This window comes from Halichoerus grypus, chromosome 5, assembly GCF_964656455.1.
Source record: "Halichoerus grypus chromosome 5, mHalGry1.hap1.1, whole genome shotgun sequence".
Taxonomy (NCBI): Eukaryota; Metazoa; Chordata; class Mammalia; order Carnivora; family Phocidae; genus Halichoerus; species Halichoerus grypus.
In genome coordinates this window covers 85,584,602-85,605,758 of record NC_135716.1, presented here as the reverse complement: position 1 = coordinate 85,605,758, position 21,157 = coordinate 85,584,602, and the positions used below count along the sequence as shown (strand labels likewise).

At 44.6% G+C, this 21,157-nt stretch overlaps 1 protein-coding gene across 1 annotated transcript; it reads right to left on the bottom strand.

Moving 5' to 3' along the window:
- Positions 1-164: 164 nt before the first annotated feature.
- Positions 165-15,325, bottom strand: ENSA (endosulfine alpha). Its single transcript, XM_036098327.2, has 4 exons — positions 15,136-15,325; positions 13,282-13,407; positions 11,828-11,994; positions 165-8,932 (listed from the first exon to the last, which is right to left on the bottom strand). Exons 1-4 carry the CDS (start codon positions 15,190-15,192, stop codon positions 8,917-8,919), a joined length of 366 nt encoding a protein of 121 aa, XP_035954220.1. The 5' UTR covers positions 15,193-15,325; the 3' UTR covers positions 165-8,916.
- Positions 15,326-21,157: the final 5,832 nt, after the last annotated feature.

The following is a 21,157-nucleotide window of genomic DNA, read 5'->3' as shown; positions in this document are numbered from 1 at the left end:
GAGAGGCCCAGCTTTGTCTGGGGAGTAACCTTCCAATGCTGTTCTCCCGTGAGAGGTTTCATCTCTCTGCTTACCCACTCCAGCTGCGGTTCAGAGACTGCCGCCAAGACGCCAGACTCTGTAATCTTTTCTGAATAGTGACAGACTCACAATGAACAATTCCGTCCTTCAACAAATATTTATTGAACACATATTATGTGCCATTCTTGATGGTGGGGATATACCAGTAAATAAGACAAAGTCCTGGTAGTTCAAGACGTACTTGTGAAATGAGTGAAGGACCCCCTTCCAGTTGTTTGCTTTAGTCTAGCCTGCTTGTTCCTCTTTGTAATCAGTTGAAAACTGCTCCATTCTCTTTTCTTCCCTAGGATGCCTTCTCAGAGGTGCAATCCTTAACCTACCACTCAGTACCTATCACTCAGGCAGGCCTGAGAAGACTGGGCTTCATAATCCTCTGGGGTCTTCAGTCAAACGGATACCAAACAGCTTGTAAACCAAAGTTGGGAACCTTAAGGCTAATTCATTGCACAAGTGGTTCCCATCTTTCTATAATCTTTGGATTCTGCCCGAAATGCAGAACTCTCCCACTCACTTATGCCTTCACCCCTGGTCTACACATTTCTCTGATGCCTCACACAGAAATTCTTTAGAGAATTTCCCTCAACCCACTCATTCAAATTACATCTGGGTTTCCCCTAAGACATTGCTTTGTTTGCAGCCCTAGAGGTCCCCCCCACCTTCCAATATCAGAAAGTGGGGAAACTGAGATACTTCTAGCTCCCTAAGGTCATTTTCAGGTCATTATTCTTCCAAGATATTTACATGCCATTCCTCCTGCTTTGGAGTTCATTCCATCAGGCTAAACTCTCTTTTATGTTCTTTGCTAGTCTTGGTCACTTCTATGCCAGGATGGTACTAGGCTTCATCTTTTCCCCAATCCCGAATAATTCTGGATTCATTCCAACAACCTGATTTGCTGATCCAAATATTCCATGCCCATAATTCTTTGTTGTTGTTGTTTTCTAAGCTAAATGGTTTAATCTTTTATTAAAAAAATGCAGTTGGGTTTAACAAGAGATAACAACAAAACCACAAATACATGAGCCACCTACCTTTGCAGCTGGATGTGGGAACTCCCTTGTTCTTTAACACTCTAATGACCTTTACTTTTACTCCACTTCAGACACCCATTCCTATGACCCATATTGTTACATGGAAGAGTTCCAACTCTAAAATCTTCAACTCTTAACGTCATTCTGACTACCAGGTCCCGAGCTTCCAGCTTAATCACTTCTTTGACTTCTAAATCATCAGCTCTTTGACCTTATCAAGACTCCTCTTGACCAGAGTTGATCATACCTTCCTTAGCCTACCTTCTTACCCAGTCTGAATCAGATGGATTTCTTGAACTCTCTCCCCAGCACCTTTCATTCCCTTATTCCCTTGTGAGTCCACTCCCTGTGTCTACAAATCATGATCCAGGAGCTAAATGGTAATGTATCTTCTCTGCTTTTGTACCCAGGCAGTTGGGTGTTGCTAGAGAAAGTAGCAGAAATATATAGACTGGTAACCATTCCAGTAGCTTACACATTCCAAGGATTATACATTCATGGTTTCCAACCTGTTAGGCCCTTGACACTGTTCCCTAAACCTTTTACTTAGTATTATTGTCAGCTCTCTTCCGTTCCCCTCCCTTTCATCATCTCTTCTAAGCTTCCCTGGTGGTCTAGTGGTTAGGATTTGGTGCTCTCATCATCTCTTCTAAACTATGGCCACTCAAAAAAGCCCCCTAACTCCCACCTCCCTCTCAACTAGCAACTTTACATCTCCACAAAGAACAATGAAGCTGTCAGACAAGGACTCCCATTAATCACCGACTCCCAGTCACAAACAGCTGTGAGTTTACCCATTGTTATATCTTCACCTTGAGTCTCAAGCAGGATGCAGTATACATCTTCCTGCTTGAGACCAATTTCCTACTTAGCTCGCTTCACACTAGACTAACCCCAGCACCTCCCCTTGCATAGTGGTTGGCGCAGAGTAAGTGCTTAATAAATGTTTGCTGAAATGTTTAATTGACCACATCTACCTGAACTCATTTTCGTCCACTCCTCATTCTGTACTGAGCTTCAACTTTTACTTGTTCCTTTCACTCAGTCAATAAATGTGCCTAAATCATTCCCATCCTAAAACAACAACAATCTTCCCACACTACTCAGTTCGATAGGCAAGATTCTACCTCTACCAATCCATTGACACTGGTGGATCAAAATGGTTACTAACTGCTAAATCAAATGGACACCCTTTAGTACGTTTTTTAAAAAAACATTTTGAGATTTTTATTATTGTTTTTAGAATTAAAGTGACCTCTATCAAATATACGCTCATTGCCAAAATCTTAAAAAGTACAGAAAGTGGACATACATGTATACTCTAAATTATATTCCTGACCAATAGTTACCCACTATTGTGGCACATTTCTTTCTTGACATTTTTGGGTACTTTTTATTACAGAGGTGAGATAGTCTAATTTTTTGCTTCATCAACCTCCAATAGCATTTTACATTATTGACTGACCCAGTTCTTAGAATAAACTTTGTCACTGGGCACATCTTCCTGATTCTCCTATTTTGTTGGGCCCTTTTCTTTATTCCCTTCACATGTTAGCTTTCTTTCTTTTTTTTTTTTTAATATTTTATTTATTTATTTGACAGAGAGAGACACAGCGAGAGAGGGAACACAAGCAGGGGGAGCGGGAGAGGGAGAAGCAGGCTTCCCACAGAGCAGGGAGCCTGACGCGGGGCTCGATCCCAGGATCCTGGGATCATGACCTGAGCCGAAGGCAGATGCTTAACCACTGAGCCACCCAGGCGCCCCACATGTTAGCTTTCATCAGGGTCAGCCCTCCCGTCTTTCTGCTCTATATGCTTTCACTTCCATGGTTTTACTAAGTATATCTTGAAATCCACAGAATCTACATTGCCTATTTTGACTTCTCCAACCTCTAGACTCATAAATCCAGTAACTTCCCAGTCATCTACTCTTGGATGTCCTAGAGGCACCTCATATCATCCCTTCTGCAACACTGAACTCATTATCTTCCTTTTTAAACTTGCTCTTCCAGTAGTAGTGTCTCCCCAGTTATGACATCATCCTTTACCCAGTAACCCAGGCCAGAAACCTAGGAATTTTTTATTAGAGTCCTGTCTCTTCCCAAGTTGCACACCCCGCCCCCCCATCAAGTTCTGCTGATTGTACTTTCCGTGTATTTCTTGATTTGTCCACTCTTCTTCATCCCCACTGTCCTTACCTTCTTTAGTTCCTAATCTGTAGCAACACAATAGTCTGTCTTACTAACTAGCCCACGGTAACAGTTAACTAAGTGGAGTGTCCGCACTTAGGTGTTGCATTGCTACTTCGAATTTATTATGCCACAAACTGAATCATCATCTTTCCCTTCATAACAACCAAATCCCTTAACTTTTCCATCCTGTTAACAGCCCCTCTAAATACATCAATTTTACCCTCTCCAGTCTCTTGCCCACACTGTGGTCAGAAAGATTATTCTAAAGAGCCAATCTGATCATGTCATTACCTTGCTTAAAATCTCAGCAGCTTCTCATTGCCTCCAGGATCAAGTCCAAAGGGCCCTTTGTGATCGGACTCTCCCCTCCCTCCACCCATTTCTTTGCACCCCATCTGCTGTTTGGTATGCTACAGCTACTCTCAATTATTATTATTTTTTAAAGATTTATTTATTTTAGAGAGAGAAAGAGAGTACACGAGCAGGGGGGAGGGCAGAGGGAGAGAGAAAAAAAATCTCCAGCAGACTCCCCACTGAGTGGGCCCGATCTCATGACCCTGAGATCATGACCCAAGCAGAAACCAGAAGTCGGACACTCAACTGACTGAGCCATCCACGTGCCCCTCAATTATTTTAAGTTCCCAGAACACAATACCTCTAAATCTTTTCACATGCTGTCCTTCCATTTGGAAGACCCCCTTTCCCAATCTAACCCCTTTACATGACCATGTCCTACTACTCCATCAGATTTCAGCTTACAAGCTACTTTCTGTGAAAGGGTTTTCCTGACTATTCTTCCACCTCCCAAATTAGGTGAGTGCTTTTAGAGCATTTTGTGCTTATCCCATCTTTCCCATCTTGTATTCTGTCTGCCTACCCGTCTTTATTACATCCCCCTATAGTCTGTAAGCGCCTTGAGGGCAGAAACCATTTCTTAGGTGCTGTTACATCCCTGAAGGGCTTTACACGCCTTATTTTGTTTAATCAGCACAACCACCCTTTATGGTAGGTACCACATCATTCCTATTTTACAAATAAATAAACTGAAGCAAACAGAGTTTAGGAAACTTGTCCTGAGTTACCAAAATATATCAAAATCAGAATTTAAAACCAGATGGCTTGACACTAGAACCAGTCCATCCCTAAATCCTTCACCTTTAATTTAAAGCCCTTCACACAATTTGGCAGTAACCTACCTAAAACACAGATCTGACCAGGTTTTTTCTCTGCCATCCCCTCAGAGGTCCCTGGGCCTGCCTGCCTGCCATATCCTCTGTAACCTAGCTCCTGCCTGCCTTCTTGGCCTTGGACCAGCCACTCCCTAGGACCTGATACTGCTGCTGAAGCACCACCCATTCCACACTGTCTCAGCCTTGTCTAAGTGTTGGTCTGTCTACCAAAATGCCCCTGATCACCTTATCTTTCTGGAGAAATCCTGCTCCTCTCTCAGAACTTACTCCATGAAAGTATTCCTGATAACTCTTTCCTGAACCCCTTGTAGGCATTGGAGTGACTCCTGCCTCCACTCTCAGAAGCTGTGTGACTTGGGCAAGTTATTGTTTTAGTTTCCTCACTTGTATAATGGCAGCAGTCTGACTGCCTACTCATAGAACTGCTGTGAGGAATAAATGAGAGGGTGTAAGTTAAGCACTTAGCATGGGGCTTGACACATCCTAAGTACTCAAAACATTTAGCAATTATTTACTCATCCTTCTTTCTCTATGTAGCTAGGCCTCTACGACCCAAGTTTAACACTATAGTATGGTTTCTTCATGTGGAAAAAGAAAGCACCCACATATCACTTATATTTTAGCACAGTGCCTGGCATATTCTGGGCTCTTATTAAGTAACTGAACTGGACTATTCATTTATTATTTTTTTGAAGATTTATTTATTTTTAGAGAGAGACAGGGCAGGGGCAGAGGGAGAGGGAAAGTCTTAAGCGGATTCCATGCGGAGCATGGAGCCTGACCTGGGGCTAGATCTCCCGACCTGAGCCGAAACCAAGAGTCAGAGGCTTAACCGACTGTGCCACCTAGTGCCCCTCGAACTGGACTATTTAAGTACTATCCAACTTTCAAGGCCCAGTTCAATTTCCATTTCCACCAGTAATATTTACCTAATGATTCCAGCCCTTTGGATTTTCCCTTCTGGGAATTTTTTAAGGTTTTATTTATTTATTTGACAGAGAGAGAGCACACACAAGCAGGGGGAGCAGAAGGCAGAGGGAGAGGGAGAAGCAGGCTCCCCGCTGAGCAAGGAGCCCAATGTGGGGCTTGATCCCAGGACCCTGGGATCATGACCTGAGCCAAAGGCAGACCCTTAACCAACTGAGCCACCCAGGTGCCCCTGAGATTTTTTTTTAAAAGATTTATTTATTTGAAAGAGAGAGAGAGAGAAAACCCAAGCAGACTCTGGGCTGAGCATGGAGCCTGACACACGGCTCAATCTCATGACCCTAAGATCACGACCTGAGCCGGAACCAAGAGTTCGTTGCTTAACCGACTGCGCCACCCAGGCACCCCTCAGAATTCTTTTACCACAGCCTGACTGATGCTATGCAGTCTTGCATCATATGTAGAAGTTTTGTCTCAATGAGGCTTCAAGTTCCTCCAGGGCAGACACCATTTCTTATTGTCTATCTGCCCAAAAATAGCTAATATTTCTAATTGCAAAGTGTGTTCAACAGTTACACGTGAATGAACATATTCTTGCCCAAGCATGGGAGGCCTCACCTGATCATTAGTAAGTTCCCCATCTCTAAGAAAATTTCAGCTAACAACTCCTCTCCTGACTCTCCTTCCCTTGGCTCTTGGCATTCTGCGTAGAACTACATGAATTTGCATTTATTTGTATGCCTCTGTCACGGCTTAGCTTCCCTTTCCTTGGTAACTCCCTCAAAGGCCCAGCAGAGGGCACTACACACCCGAGGGCTGCTTGCTCACTGCAGATATTCTCAATGGTGACTCTCCCAAGTTAGCTTGCTTTTGCCTGCATTTTCCACGCCCAGGCCACATTAGCTTAAAATAAATGCTGCTGGACAAGAATCATGGTGACTTCATCCCTGCCACCCTATGTATCAGATGGCTGAGAGGCTTGTCAGCAGAATCATCACTCAGCCATGTTGGGAGGAATGGAAGAACTCTTGACTCCACTCTCTGGAATATGGGCAGGAATCGCCATTTGGAGCAGTGCAGAGCAGTCTGTTCTGGTTGCGTGGCCCCCGCAGTATGGGAGCGAGGGAGAAGGAATGGCAAGGTTTTACACCACAATAGAGATTGCCACAATCCTTTCTTGGCACCCCAGGATTCCTAAGACTACAGCTTAAAACTAAGGACCAGGAAAACCAGGAATAATGGAAAAGTCATATAAAAGCCTAGATATGGGACGCCTGGGTGGCTCAGTTAGTTGAGCGTCCGACTCTTGATCTCAGCTCAGGTCTTGATCTCAGGGTCCTGAGTTCAAGCCCAGGGCTGGGCTCCATGCCCAGCGTGGAACCTTCTTTAAAAAAAAAAAAAAAAAGCCTAGATACTATCTCAAGCTCTTCAGCGAACTAACTTTGCCACCTTGTAAGTAATTTATTTCTATACTTCAACTTTACCTGTATTAAAAACGAAACCGCACTGAATGATCCCCCCACATTCAGCCTCACTGATCTCACTCCACAGCTGTATCCACGTGGCAAACATACACTAGGGATGGCATACTCAGAAGTAATGGGATTGGTTTAAGGGGAATAGGAGGGTTGAGAAGACTCACTAACCCCACCACAGTAAACATTCTACTAATTTGTGTATGTGTAGCTCCTTGCTTTGAGTTTATAACTTCTGAAGCATGTGAACTCTTGCATAGCTTTTCTTCCACAAAGACAATAAACCCCACAAAAGTAGGGAATGTTTTTAATGTATCTCCATACCACGGGCTCACTCAGAAAGGCCAGTGGTTGGGAGGCATCACAATCCCCTGGCTAAATCAGGAGAGCGCAAGTCAGTAACATCCTGAGTAGCTGAAAACATATTTGGAAAACTTCTGATTAAGGATCATTAAGAATGAGTCAGATACTGAGAACAACATTCCTAGTCCAGTTTAGAAGTGCCCTTCCCCTTCAATAAGATGGAGAGTTCTCTGGAATATCTATGTCTACTGGACCTTGTTTATCTTCCTTGATGCATACTCATTTGAGAAGCCAATCACATTTGGGAAAATATAATATACTCTCCTCAAAGTTGGGCAAAATAGGCAAAGAGACACATGTCAATGTTGGTGTGTGTCGGGGAGACAGGTGTGAGTTTGTTGGTAACATTCTTTTCTATAATACATTCACAAGCAGTTTGTAACTTCTTGCAGTCGATGCTTGGGAGGTGGGGAGGAAAGAAGTCACTCTGCCTCCTGCTGGCCACAAGCAGAAAGGCTTGAGTTCCTTTTGGCTTATTACTAGAGGTCACATTTCTCCTTCACAGACATGAGAACTTGTGAAGGACTGGAAGACTGAAAGGGAAAAGGAAGAGTGGGCTTCTCTTTTTTGCTTAGCCTGAACTAAGCTCTAGGTGTTAATAAACTATTTAGATCAAATTCTTCATTTTGTGAGCCAAAACCTGAGGTTGATGCATCTTCTACATTAGCTACAGAAACAAAAGGATAGACGGGAGTCAGGAAAAGCCCAGATCTATATGCTAACATCCCTACTCGCTCTCCCTGAGTGATGAAAGTGGGAAGCCCAGTCACATCCCCTATTAAGGGCCCCTGTTCCTCAGAACTCAGGGCTCCACACCAGCTTCTCCCCTGAATGGCGTCTTCAGTTTCATTTTCTTCCCTTTCCCCAAACCCCAATAAAACACACCAACTGCTTCAGAATATTTCTGGGTTGTGTTTTTTTGTGGGTCGTCTTCTTTTTTTTTTTATTTCAAATACTGAAAAAGTCTCCTGGGCTCTGTGGGGCTCCCCACGCTCATGGCCCCCTTTCCCCACACTCACTGCCCTTCTCCCCACAGTAAATCTATTTCAAGGACAGCACTTTTTTCAACGAACAATTAACATTAATTGTGTTCTCAGCTTGCTCTGCAGAACCAGAGGAGCTGTTTGCATCTGTCATATTTAGACGGACAGTTTCTTTTATCCAACACCAGATCCCCAGCCACATCCAAGCAAACAAGGCATTTCTCTACAGAGCTGAATTGGAACTCCTCATCTGGAGTCTACTCCACTCCTCCCCCTCACACCCATCCCACACCAGCCACATGGTTAGGAAGGAGGATAGTCAGGCATGTTTTTATCAACTCCAAGCCCTATTTCATATCCCCCCCAAATTTCCCACCCCACCCTCTCAAACACCACACCCGCGCCCCACCCACCCCCTCCCATCCCCGCCAGGATTTCACTGAGATTTCTCCCAACAGTTATTTGGAAAAAAGGTAAAACAAAAAAGGTTCAGGGTCTTGGTGCTCAGCCCAAGGGGCCCCATGCGCTGGGACACCGCCGGGCAGGGGCTTCTGCCTCTCCAGCCCGCGCCCGAGCCACCTCCTGACCCCTGGCTGCAAAAGCAGGGAGGGGCAGGAGCCAGCACAGGACCCAGGAGGGCAGCGTCTCAGGATCTGGCGGAGCCCCGGGCAACATCATTCAACTTGGCCGCTGCGGACGAACACAGAAGAAGAAAAAGAAAACACTGTCAAGTAATAAGGGAAAAAACCCGAAGTTCCATCCCAGTCCCTACCCCGTGACTCTTCCATATTTAACAATCATTAGGCTACCTGGCACAAGCCTGAATCCGATCCGCAGAGAGTTGGAGAGAGACAGACAGAGGAGAGAGGAGGGGAGAGGGGGGAGGGGAGAGGGAGGAAGAGAAAGGGAGGAGAGGGAGAGACAGGAAGAGAGAGAGAGAGAGAAGGGGGGAAGGAGGGAGAAAAGGGAGGAGGGGAAGAGAGAGAAGGAGAGAGGGAGAGAGAATTTCAGTGTTTTTCTATCTACAAAACAGTGTTCTCTGTCTTTCTGGAGATAGCCATGAAAACAGTACAGAAAATTCTTTAGACAAGATCAAAGTAACTGGAGGTTTGCAGGGGCTCAGGCTGCCGGCTTGGAGCAGGCTCGCTTCCACAGGCATGGCACAGGCACGTGCAGCAGCAGAGACTGACGGGGCACACAGTGATGAGGAGGTGGTGGCATGGAAGCCAGGGCCCGACAATACACAGGCTGTTCTGAGTGGATTTAATAATCCAGGTTTAATCGAAGCGATTTGGATTTGGATTTGGGAATGAGCCTTCTTGCCATGGAAGTGATGTATTTCATGCTGTGGAAACAGGTGGCAAATACAGAATGTGGCTTGTTTCTTTGTTTTCTTAGCCTTGAAGATGACCAGGTAGAGAGGGAGCGAGCGGGACCAACAGTTTTCTGATTTCTCTATTTCTTCTATTCCTCACTAAAAAACAGACTTGTGACCTCAGTCTTGAGGATTCAAATGACCAATAGAGAAAGCAGCTCAGACAGAAAAGAAAAAAGTACAAAATTCGAGAAGATCGGAGATGAAGAAAACGTACAAAATTATATATATATTTATATATATAATAACATGACATATCTATGTACAACATGGCTCGGACAGTTGAGGAAACTATACAAGGATGTTCAGCATTTTCCCCTTCCCACATGGACTTTAGACTAAGGAAGACAGCATGAGGAATGGTGCAAGAAACACAAAAATTATATACAATTACAAGTGACAGTCAAAGGAGTCTGGGGGCCAGGGAATCCAGGGATCCTGCTCTCTCCATTCCTTCCTCACCAACTCTCTCCTATCCAATCTGAGCGATAGCCTGAAAAGTGAATGGCCGGTCAGGAAAGAAGTATACACACCTGCCATCACCCCACGTGCGCATCAGCAAGTTCACGGTCATTCTCATCAGGCCAAATGTTTGGCGTATCAGAGTTTATGAGGTGAGAGGGCAAGAGAGGAGTATAGAATCTTGCCCTCTTGCAATTAGTTCTCCTCCTGGCCCTCTCTGTCCTAACTGGGAGGAGGATTCAGGCCAAGTTAAGTAGACCGAAGGTGCTGGCCACCTGCACGCCTCTCCTCTACCTGCTCATGAAGCCGCATTGCTGCTTCTCATCCCACAGGAGCTGAGTTACTGAGCTCTAGGAAGGCAGAGATTTCTTAGAGATTTCTCTCTCCCTGACCACCTTCCCCCACCAGCTTCCTCCCAGGTGAATCATCTCCTAAGAACCTGCTGCTCTAGCCCAGCCACAGTACCAAGGCCCGGAGGCTGGCTTCAGCTTGTCCCTTTTCTTCTGTTCTCCCTAACAATACTATCCCTGACATCTGATTACATCTCAAACGTGGGACTCCACCACATGTGTGTGACTGAGCATGTGTCCTCAGGCCCACAGCTGGGCTGCCAGAGCAGCTTTTTAGCAGCAAAGGTCCAGACTGGAGGCCAGGAGAGTGGGTGGGGGCAAAGGCACGAAGTTTCCATAGAAGCTAGCTTCTTAAAACTTTTTCCTTGACCCTTTAGACCATGATACTTATGAGGCCCTCCTGACTGAATTTATAACTCCCAAATCTCAATGTCCTCTCGCCCCATGTAGTCTTCAAACAGTTCCCCTCTGCAGGCTCACCCACAGGTCTTCCTCACTTAGTTTTACAATGAATAGCAAAGACTTTTTTTTCAGCTGGCAGTTATACGATTTTTAAAATTTGAATCAATCTTATCTACATTCAGCTCTTTTACAGATGAGGAAATAGAAATCCATAGAGGTTAAATGACTTGACCAAGGTTACACATCAGTTCTGCTCAGACAGAGTGCAACTGGAACCCAGATATCTTAACTCCAAACCCAGTGCTCTTTCCACTACCCCATACTTGCAAAAGCAACATGCTGGAAGAGAGAGAGAAGGTGCCCATTTCATGTAAATGATGTTCTCCAATCTTTACATTACTTAAGAGCCAGGGCAAACTGTCAAAGACACTCACTGGGTAAGGGAGGTTAAGTGGGCATTGTAGTTTTAGGAAAGCAAATCACTTTTTCTTTTTGAGGATTCTCTAAACCTGCCATAATGGAAACACGAAGCAATAGCAGCCTAAGGGAAAAAACACTTAGAAGCACAGAAAACAGATCTCATTCAATCTACCTTTCCCAACTATGTCAGGTTAGCCTCTGGATATAAACCTACCAAATTATTCCCAAGGCTTAGCCTAACCGATCTGGGGATATGCTCTTCCAAAAGGAAAAAATCACATCTCCCCAGTTTCTCATACAATAGGAAAAAAAGCGTTTGCAGCATTATCCAATCCTAGTCTCTGACTCCTGGGCCCCTACCTGGGCTACAGTGAGGGTGTGGAAATCTCAATTTAATCACAGAAATGAACTCAGAACCCCTTTCCAACCCACATCACCTTCTCAGAAGCCCCCAGCAGAATCACAGTCATTTCTGGCTAGCAAGCTGAAAAGAGCTAACTAGGCGCTCATTCCATCCCTGCCTATGATATATAAAAGTCCAGTGGGTGAGGAAGGGGACGGGGGGGCCCAGGTTACCCCGCAAGCTTGCTGGTGACGAGCGAGGACTTTCTCTGGGGCAGATCCTGTGGGGTGGGGATGTGGTCACCAGTCACCAGGTTCTTGTCTGGTCCTGCACTTGGCAGCTGCTTATTCTTCATCTTGGCTTTGGCCATGTTGTAGTCTCCTGAGTCAAAGTACTTTTGCTAAGAAACAAGAGGGATGTTTAAGTGAGTGAGGAACTCTGGCCTACCTCAAAAGCAAGGAGACTCACATCCATTATAAACCCTCATCAACTTAGATCTTTCCAGTGTTCCTTGATTAACCTCATGCACACATAGTTTAGCATTAATTACATGTACTTATGTCTTCTCCCCAATGTGTTCTGACCTTTTCAGGTATGTAAGCAGTTTCCTAGCTACGGTATAGGTTTTAGGAGTTAAGAGACAGCCCCTACATCCTTTATACACCCATCAGTACAGGATAGTTCAACCAAATTACTGATTATTCATAAAGGCTTACTTGGGACCGGTCAGTCTCCAATGGACTTGGTGCTGAGGAAATAAATGGTAAGATATAAAGAATCGTCAATCTGGGGCTATCCTAGCAACCAGCAGGAGATCAACCTCAATTCAACAACCTCAAAATTAAAAATGATTCCCTCAGACCATGAATAGAAACTGGGCTTGTTCATGAGGATAATGTACTTTTCCTCTGACTCCCACTGCTCCCACACATGTTCCATGGCTGTGACAGCCTGCCCACGCCTGCCTTGCCTACAGCAAGGTAAACTGCAAATCAGCATCGCATCATCATCTGTGACTAAGACTCAATACCTAGGACTCTCCACAGGGATCTGTTTTACTGTCCATTTCATCCACACCTAGGAACACACTCCAGTTTAATGACTTACAATCCCTCAGTTAGTTTTAGGTATATCTGGGGACAGAGAAACCTGATCAGGAGTCAGATGGCTATGAAGGCAGATCCTCCCTTGGTAAGGAGGACCACTCTGGATGGAAAAATAAGTCTCTTGAGGGAGTATAGTTAATGGCTGGTACTAATTTCAAGGGTCTGAAGAAATCTATTCATTTCAAGTTGAAGAAATCTATAGGACAGATGGTTTGATCTTTTTTTGAAATCATGCACCCCAAAATTTAGCTCTAATCTTAGAAAGTGCAGTCCTAAAACTCCCACCATCTAAACACACAAATGCCCGGAGGAGTCAGTATTTCAGTTTCTAATGTCCTTCTTTCCCTCAATCCCCCAATGCCCCCATACCCAAATGTCTCAACATGAAGCCTTAATATCCTGTATGATACCATATCAGGGATTTATAATTATTTGCCTTGCTCTTTACAAGTTTCTAATTCCTCTCTACTACTGCCCAACAACAAAACCTCCAGATAAGCATTCAGGAGAAGCTCTACAGTTCTCATCCCTAAAGCCCCCTTTGGCTCCAAAGTAAAAGGATAAGAGATTGCGTCCCATACCCCTTTCTGGAGTCTCTTCATGAGGAAGTCGGAGCCTCCAGGCTTTTGTCCTAGGCTTGGATATTTGGCCTTTAGCTTTGCCTCCTCGGCTCTCTCAGGGAGAATACCTTCTTTCTCCTGTGTGTCCTAGAGGAAACAAATGGGCCAATTAAATTAAAAACTGAGAAGCAACTGCTTCTAATATCTAATAACTTTTATACTATCAACTTTTCCTAGAGGTCCACCCTCTTGTGAACATACTGGCTCTATTCTGCTCCTAAATATAGCTAGACCTTTGTTCAAATCCCTGAAGCTCAAGATGATTGTATTGTGAGGAAAAAACAAAAACAAACAAACAAAAAAACAAGCTGCTTCTCACACTATGCCCAAGGAACCACCTCAGTGACTTGGGAGTATTGGGTTGAAGATAACACCTAAACAAAATACTTCAATCAAGAGCAAACCATAGCTCATTCAGCACAGAAGTTAGGGAAGACAAAGAGAGAAAAGAGCTAACCAGGGCTTCTGGTGACCCAAGATGAGCAGGAAAGTTCCCTGGCTATCCCTAACACACAGTACAGGTCAAACAGAAAATCAAAGGGGATAATTCTACTGAGATGTTCCTTCTTATCCAGAGTCTAAGGTAGTCATCTGATAAGTCTCTCTATGGAGAGACTAGAGCTGTGTGGCCTTCTCCAAAAATCTCCACCCTAGTAATGACCAACATCGCTTCAGCATTTCCATAAACATTAGGTAGGAAGGTGACAGGTAAACAGAGATGAAAATGACACTATTTTTAACCTCGGGAAAATTAAGATGCAGGAGGTTCACTAGTATTTACCCACAGTTGTTGCCCAAAAGTAAACACCTTCCCAAATGGGGCAAATGATGGAAGTTTGGGGAACACGCCAAGAGCATGCAATTGGTTTGCAGGAGGCTCACACTGTTGTTATTACTCTCTTCTTGCTTTTTGTGGCCCTGATGCTCTTTTCTTTGGTGACTTTTTACAAGGACCTAAAACCAAATTTGTGGCTTTTTTTAATGGAACTATATTCCCTTCCCTTGACAATCAGCACAGTTATAACCAGGTGCCTTTCATGAATCCCTGAGCCCAGGACTAAATGTTGTAAGTCAAATACAAGCCACAAGAAGAGGTTTACTTGGGGTTTTTTCATCACAGAATTGTGGATGAACTAAGTCCCACTGCCTTGGAAGTCGGGGTGGTGGTGGAAAGACGGTGGCGTCATTCTTGTCACGACTCTTTTGGTGTCTTTTCTACGTTTAACCTCCATTATTCTGTATGAAACTCTAGTCCTCTTCAAGCCTATTCGTTCGTGCCTGAGGATGGGCAACCGACCATCCCCAAATGTCAAAATAGGGTCTCTTGAGAAAGTTGCCGCCTTAAACTAGCCATGATTATAATTACTTCTTCTCCCTTCTCCCAGTGCTGGTCTTTTAAACGTCTCTACCTCCACCTCTATTTTTCTGATGCGGGCCTCAGCCTGGTTGTTGGGTCATTTGCCCCCATTAACCAGTAACACACATCGCTTCCCGGTACCACCAGTCCCCTTTCATTCACCCAGTCTTTCCAAACACCCGCCCCGCGCCCAAGCTTGGCCAATGATAGCACAGCTTCAATGAGCAGAGCGGTAGGCCTATTGGCCAATCAGGAAGAGCACGGCAGTGACTGACAGTGGGCCCAACTAATCAGCGCCAGAGCTGCAAGCTGTGTTGAAGCTCACCCGGCGTGATGCAAGAAGTGGCCAACCCCTGCAGAGCTTGAGACCATGGCGACCAATCCGCACTGGTGGGAGACCGTCTCCCGCCCCATCACAGTCGCCCCCGGCTCGCCCGCCCGCACCCCCTCCATTTCACCTGCTTCTCCTCGCCGGTCTCCTCCGCAGGGTTCTCCTCTTCTTGTTTCTGGGACATGGCGGGATCAGGACTGTGGAGTGTAGGGGGCCCGGGAAGTCAACCGGAGAAGGGAAGGGGGGGGGGAAACGGGGACAACCTGCGCTGCTTCTTCGGCTCCTGTCACTAGGGTTGCTCAGTCAAAATGGCGGCCCTTGCCTGTGACGTTGTGGCCGCCCCTTCCAATGGGAGCCAATGGGAGTGGGGTAGATGGAGCAATGACGTAACGATCTACCAATAGTCACCGGCTAAAGGTGGGCTCTTTGGAGGTGACGGGCAAGCTGAAACACCAATCTGGAAAGAGAGTGAGCCCCAAGGACCAATTGGAAGCCCGTGGGGGATTTAAGGGGGCGGCGCTGCTAGGTTTGGCATTTTTGCTCCTTTGGTGGGACCAGATTCCCTTCATCGCTAGCACCCGGTGCACGGAAGGCTTTGCTGAGCTTCAAACTGGAGAGGAAGGCTGGAGACCTTTCATTTTCAGATGGAGAGGATTAAGCTTTGCTCAGTGTTAGCAGAAAATTATCAATCTCCAGAAAATAATTTGGAGGTCAGAGTGCACCTTAAGTTGGTACAAATTACTATTGCAGTGTATGTACTTGGCGTATGGAACGGAGAGACTGGGACCCCAAACCAAGTTGCCTTGCACAGATAGCTTTAACGTTCCAGTTTTATACTTGTTCAGGGTCAGCCCATGGAGAATAAGTTCCTTGAAACGGAAAGCACAGTTCTAGGTACCTGGTAAACGTTTAGTAAATACAGTTAATACTAGTTAACGTATCCTGAGTCACAGTTCAACAATATTTCTTGAGTGTTTGTGTGTAGATGGTAACGTATTAGTTTTACAGGCTACGCATAGAGTAAGACAGTCTCTGCCTTTAGAAAGCTTAGTTTAGTGGGCATGTGGGGAGGGTTTTCACAGTGTGCCAGGTATAACCTAAATCCCCGAGACAAGATTGTAGACACATCTTACTGGAGCGTTAGACCACAGTTTTATATTAAAAACAAACATTAGTCTAATACTGATTAACACTGCAAAATTCATAATAAAATTTAATTTTCCAGGCAGCTTCTTGTGACAGCCTTGGGGCTATCTGCTCATTTTTCTGTATAATTAGGTGTACTTCTGGAAAAGTCTGAGAAGCACAGATTATTATAGAAGCAAAATCTGGTAAGCATTGAAATAAAAGTGTTAAAGTGTTTATAGGGGTTCAAAGGAAGACTAATTCAGTTTAGATTCCACCCCCCCCAAAAAAAGACTTCATGAGGGAGGTGGTATTTGAAATAAGTTTTGTTTTGTTTTGTTTTTTTTGAGAGAGTGTGGTGGTGGGGGAGGGGAGGGGCAGAGAGAGAGAATCTTAAGCAGGCTCCAGGACAGTGCAGAGCCTGAAGTGGGGGGGCTCGATCCCATGACCCCAAGTTCATGACCTGAGCTGAAATCGAGTGGGACCCTTAACCAACTGAGCCACCCAGGCACTCCTGAAATAAGTTTTAAAGAACTTAGCAGTTTGCTGAGTAAAGATGAAGGAAGGAAGGGTATTCTAGGTGAAGGGCTCAAAATGAAGGCCAAAAAAACCAGAATTGAGTGCAGATATGTAGGGCTTTCAATGCCAGGATAAAGAACTTGTGAATAATTCAGTAATCCATCAGAGACATTTAAGATTTTTAGGCCAGAGAATGGTAGATCAGAACTGCCCTTTAGGAAGATTAATTTGGAGGTAATGAATAAAAATAATTCAGAATTCCAGGCAGAAAGACACCAGAGACCTGGCACTCTAGCCAGGAGTGTACTGCAATATTCTAGGTGGGAGATAATTGAGATTTAAACTAGAAATGTGATAGTTGAGAGTAGAAAACTGTGAACCTAATTGAGAAGGTCTGTGGCAACGGAGTCTATGAGATTAACATCTGCGTGAATATAGGGAATGAGGAGGCCATTGGCTTCAGGGTGACTGCAGAAACAATAAATTCAAGAAGAGGAGTCAATTTGGGAATGGAATTGAAAGAACAGAAAATGAGGTGTTCAATTTTGACTTTTTAAAACCAGTGGGACATTTTGTGGAGATATCCAGGCAATGAAGTCTTTATAGACCTCTGAGATCTCCTCCAGAGCTAAAATTTTAGAGGTCTAGGAAATGTAGACATAGAGTTTGGGAGAAAAGTAGAAGGTAACTATGAATAAAGCTTCTTCACATAAATGTAAATAAAGTTGTGGAAGTAGATGAGATCACCAAAGGAGAAAGAAAAAAAGAGCCTCAAGATGGAAACTTGGGCAAAAGTTGGCAAGGGACACAGATACACACGATCAAAGGGGTAAGGAGAAGAACCAGGAGAAAAGTGACAGAGAAATTAAGAGTCTCATGCTCTACCGACTGTGCTAGCCGGGCGCCTTGTGACAGAGAAATTAAAAGATGGAGAGGACAGGGGAACCTGGTGGCTCAGCTGGTTAAGCACCCAAGTCTTGATTTCACTTGGGTTGTGATCTTGGGGTCCTGGGATCAGGCCCTGCGTCACCCCCCACCCCCACCTGCACTGGGCTCTGTGCTCGGCAGGGGGTCTGCTTGAGGATTCTCTCTTTACCTCTCTCTCTGCCCCTCCCACTGCTTGTGTGTGTGTGTGCGTGTGTGTCCTTGCGCAGGCATTTGGTTAAAGAGTGAGGAGGTGGTAACAATATTTAACAGTAAAGCAAAGAAGGGCATCAGGGCAATGAATTGAAGAGGAAGCAGCAGAGGATTTTCTTTTTTGGAAAACAGGAAAGATTCAAGCATGTTTTCAGAAAAGGCAAGGGACTAATTGAGAGAAAATAAAAATGTAATTATCCATTTTTAAAGAGGAGATAATGAAAGAATTAAAGTCTCAGAGGAGATCATTAGATCAAGAGGGAGAGAGGCGGACAGGTTAGAGGAGAATGTACAGAGAGATTTTGAAGTAGCTAAACATTTAGGGAAGTCACATTGAATGGCTTTGCTTTTCCGAGGTCAATCTTTTGAGAATAAAAAGGATGGTGGGGTGGGATAGAGAATCTAGGAAAAATGGGGGTGGAAACAGCACTATAGAAAATAGCAATGGTTCAAAACAGCAAGAAAGATCTGAGATTAGATGGGTATGAATTTGTAATAGTCCTAATCACCATGGCTTTGGTCAATAACTCTTGATTGCCTTGGAATGAAGAAAACAGACGTCCTGTTAACAAGGGTAAAAGACTGGAAAAGAAGGAACAGTGGAGGGAGGACAATGAGGAAGTCTAGATTGCTTTGCTGGTTTGTTGAAATAGCTGATCATGGCATCTAGGCTCTTTAGGAAAGACAGACTAGAAAGGAGATGGGTGCACCCGGTGGCTCAGTCGTTAAGCATCTGCCTTTGGCTCAAGTCATGATCCCAGGGTCCTGGGATCAAGCCCCGCATCGGGCTCTCTGCTCAGTGGGAAGCCTGCTTCTTCCTCTCTCACTCTCGTTGCTTGTGTTCCTTCTCTTGCTGTGTCTCTCTCCATCAAATAAATAAATAAAATCTTAAAAAACAGACAGGAGATGAAGAACTGGTCATGACACAGATGAAGCTCAGATTTGGTGGGAATGACAGGGAGAGGCAGAAGAGTAGGAGGTTGCAGTGAGAGGGGAATTTCAGTGTGGATCTAGGAAGGTGGAGAAATTATAGGTTATGATGAGCTCTAGCCTATAATTATAATTGATGGCAGATATGGCATGGCTATAAAGTCACCAACTTTGATGTAATCAAGTAAATGTGAAGTCACAAATGTTGAAGTCTCAGAGCATAATCATAGGGAAGGAGGTTAGGACAGGGTAACTGTGACCCCTATGTTGGGAATGAGCTATAGGTCTCCAGCATATATATGTTATTTAAATACGTAAGGCACCACATTGTAATACCTACAATATGAGCTAAATATCTATGACACTTACCAAATGAGTTGTATTTGTAAGTGTTTAAAAGAACATTTCTGGCTGAGCTGGTCAAGGAATGTTTCAGAAAAGGTAGAACCTAAACTGGGACTGTAAGGATGAATAGGAAGGTTGGAGATTGGCAGGGGGTGGGGAGGGAGGAAAGGAAGACAATTTAGAGGACCACGTTATCTTATAAAAGGTTAGAGGGTAAATGAGGACAATGGAAAAGGGAGACAGAAACTATAGCAAGAGTAACAACTTCCTAAAGAGAGAGTGATCCTACTAGCCCATCTGTATTTTTGAAGAGTTCCCTAAAGAGAGTCTACAGATAAGGCTGATCTGGGAACCTATGTAAAAGCAGCAAAACATGAAGCTGTTTAGGTTGCTGGGGTCCTGGGGTGACTAGTAAGTCATGCTAAAGTTTTGGGGTTTCATGAAGACAAAGGGGAACCTGATTTCAAGCCGGAAAATGGTATTGTTAGACTTGGAATTTGGAAAGATTTGACTGGTAGCTGTGTGAAGAGTGGACTGGAGGGATGGGGGAGGCCAGCTGGACCTCTGACTGTGGTAGCTCAGGGAAGACTTGAGAGGCCTGATCAAAGACAGAAGCCATGTGAATGGAGAGGAGCTGAAGAGACAAAGGATATTGGATGTGGGGAATAAAGATGAGGAGAGAACCAAGGATGAATCCCAGGTTCATGAGTGAAGTGCCATTTACAGAAAAGCAAATCCAAGGAGAAGAGCAGATTGGAGGAAAGGAAGTAAGGAGAGAAGGGGACTTGAACGTCTTACCTTTCAGGGTTTTTTCTTGCCTGTGTCTGAATTTTTCAAGTCAGGACCTAAATCTGTTCACAGAGTATGGAGATGGGATATCTGGGAATGACACTGTAAAATGTGTCAGTGCTTTAGCTACATTCTTCAGAAGAATGGCCATTAAAAAGAAGTGAGACTGCAGAAATATCTGGGTTTAAGACCTATGCTATTAGCACCCTCTGATGGGCCAAACTGAGAATACCAGGAGATTAACCAAGCTCTAGCCTCTCCTTGCCTCCTTTACAAACTCACATTCTTAGAACGGGCCTGAAGTGTAGCCTAAGGAAAAGTAGCTAAGTGATCAGACTAGTACAGTGTTAAAGATAATTTTCTTTTTTAAAGATTTTATTTATTATTTGACAGAGAGAGAGCACACGCAGGGGGAGCGGCAGGCAGAGGGAGAAGCAGACTCCCCGCTGAGTGGGGAGCCTGATGCGGGGCTCGATCACAGGACACCAGGATCATGACCTGAGCTGAAGGCAGATGCTCAACTGACTGAGCCACCCAGACCCCTAAAGATAATTTTCTTTTTTTTTTTTTTTTTAAGATTTTATTTATTTATTTGACAGAGAGAGACACAGCGAGGGAGGGAACACAGGCAGGGGGAGTGGGAGAGGGAGAAGCAGGCTTCCCACCGAGCAGGGAGCCCGATGCGGGGCTCGATCCCAGGACCCTGGGATCATGACCTGAGCCCAAGGCAGACGCTTAACGACTGACCCACCCAGGTGCCCCTAAAAGATACCATTCTAAGGGAATATATTCAAATTGTAAACTAAAAGTTTTTTGAAACTAGAAAATTATCTATGTTTATCTTCATTTATTCCTTCCCTGATGCTTTTCTTTATATAAAACTGAGTTTCTGACGTATCATTTTGCTTCTCTCTAACTGCTTTTAATATTTCTTACAAGGCATATCTGCTGCACATAAATTCCCTCAGTTTTTGTCTGAGAATGTATTTAACCTTCCCTTTTGAAGGATAATTTCACTGGATATAAAATTCTAGGTTAAAGGGTTGTTTTTGTTGTTTTTTTATAACACTAAATATTTTACTCTCTCCTTGTGTGCATGTTTTCTTTTCTTTTTTTTTTTTTAAAGATTTTATTTATGTATTTGACAGAGAGTGACACAGCGAGAGAGGGAACACAAGCAGGGGGAGTGGGAGCGGGAGAAGCAGGCTTCCCGCCGAGCAGGGAGCCCGATGTGGGGCTCGATCCCAGGACCCTGGGATCACGACCCGAGCCGAAGGCAGACACTTAACGACTGAGCCACCCAG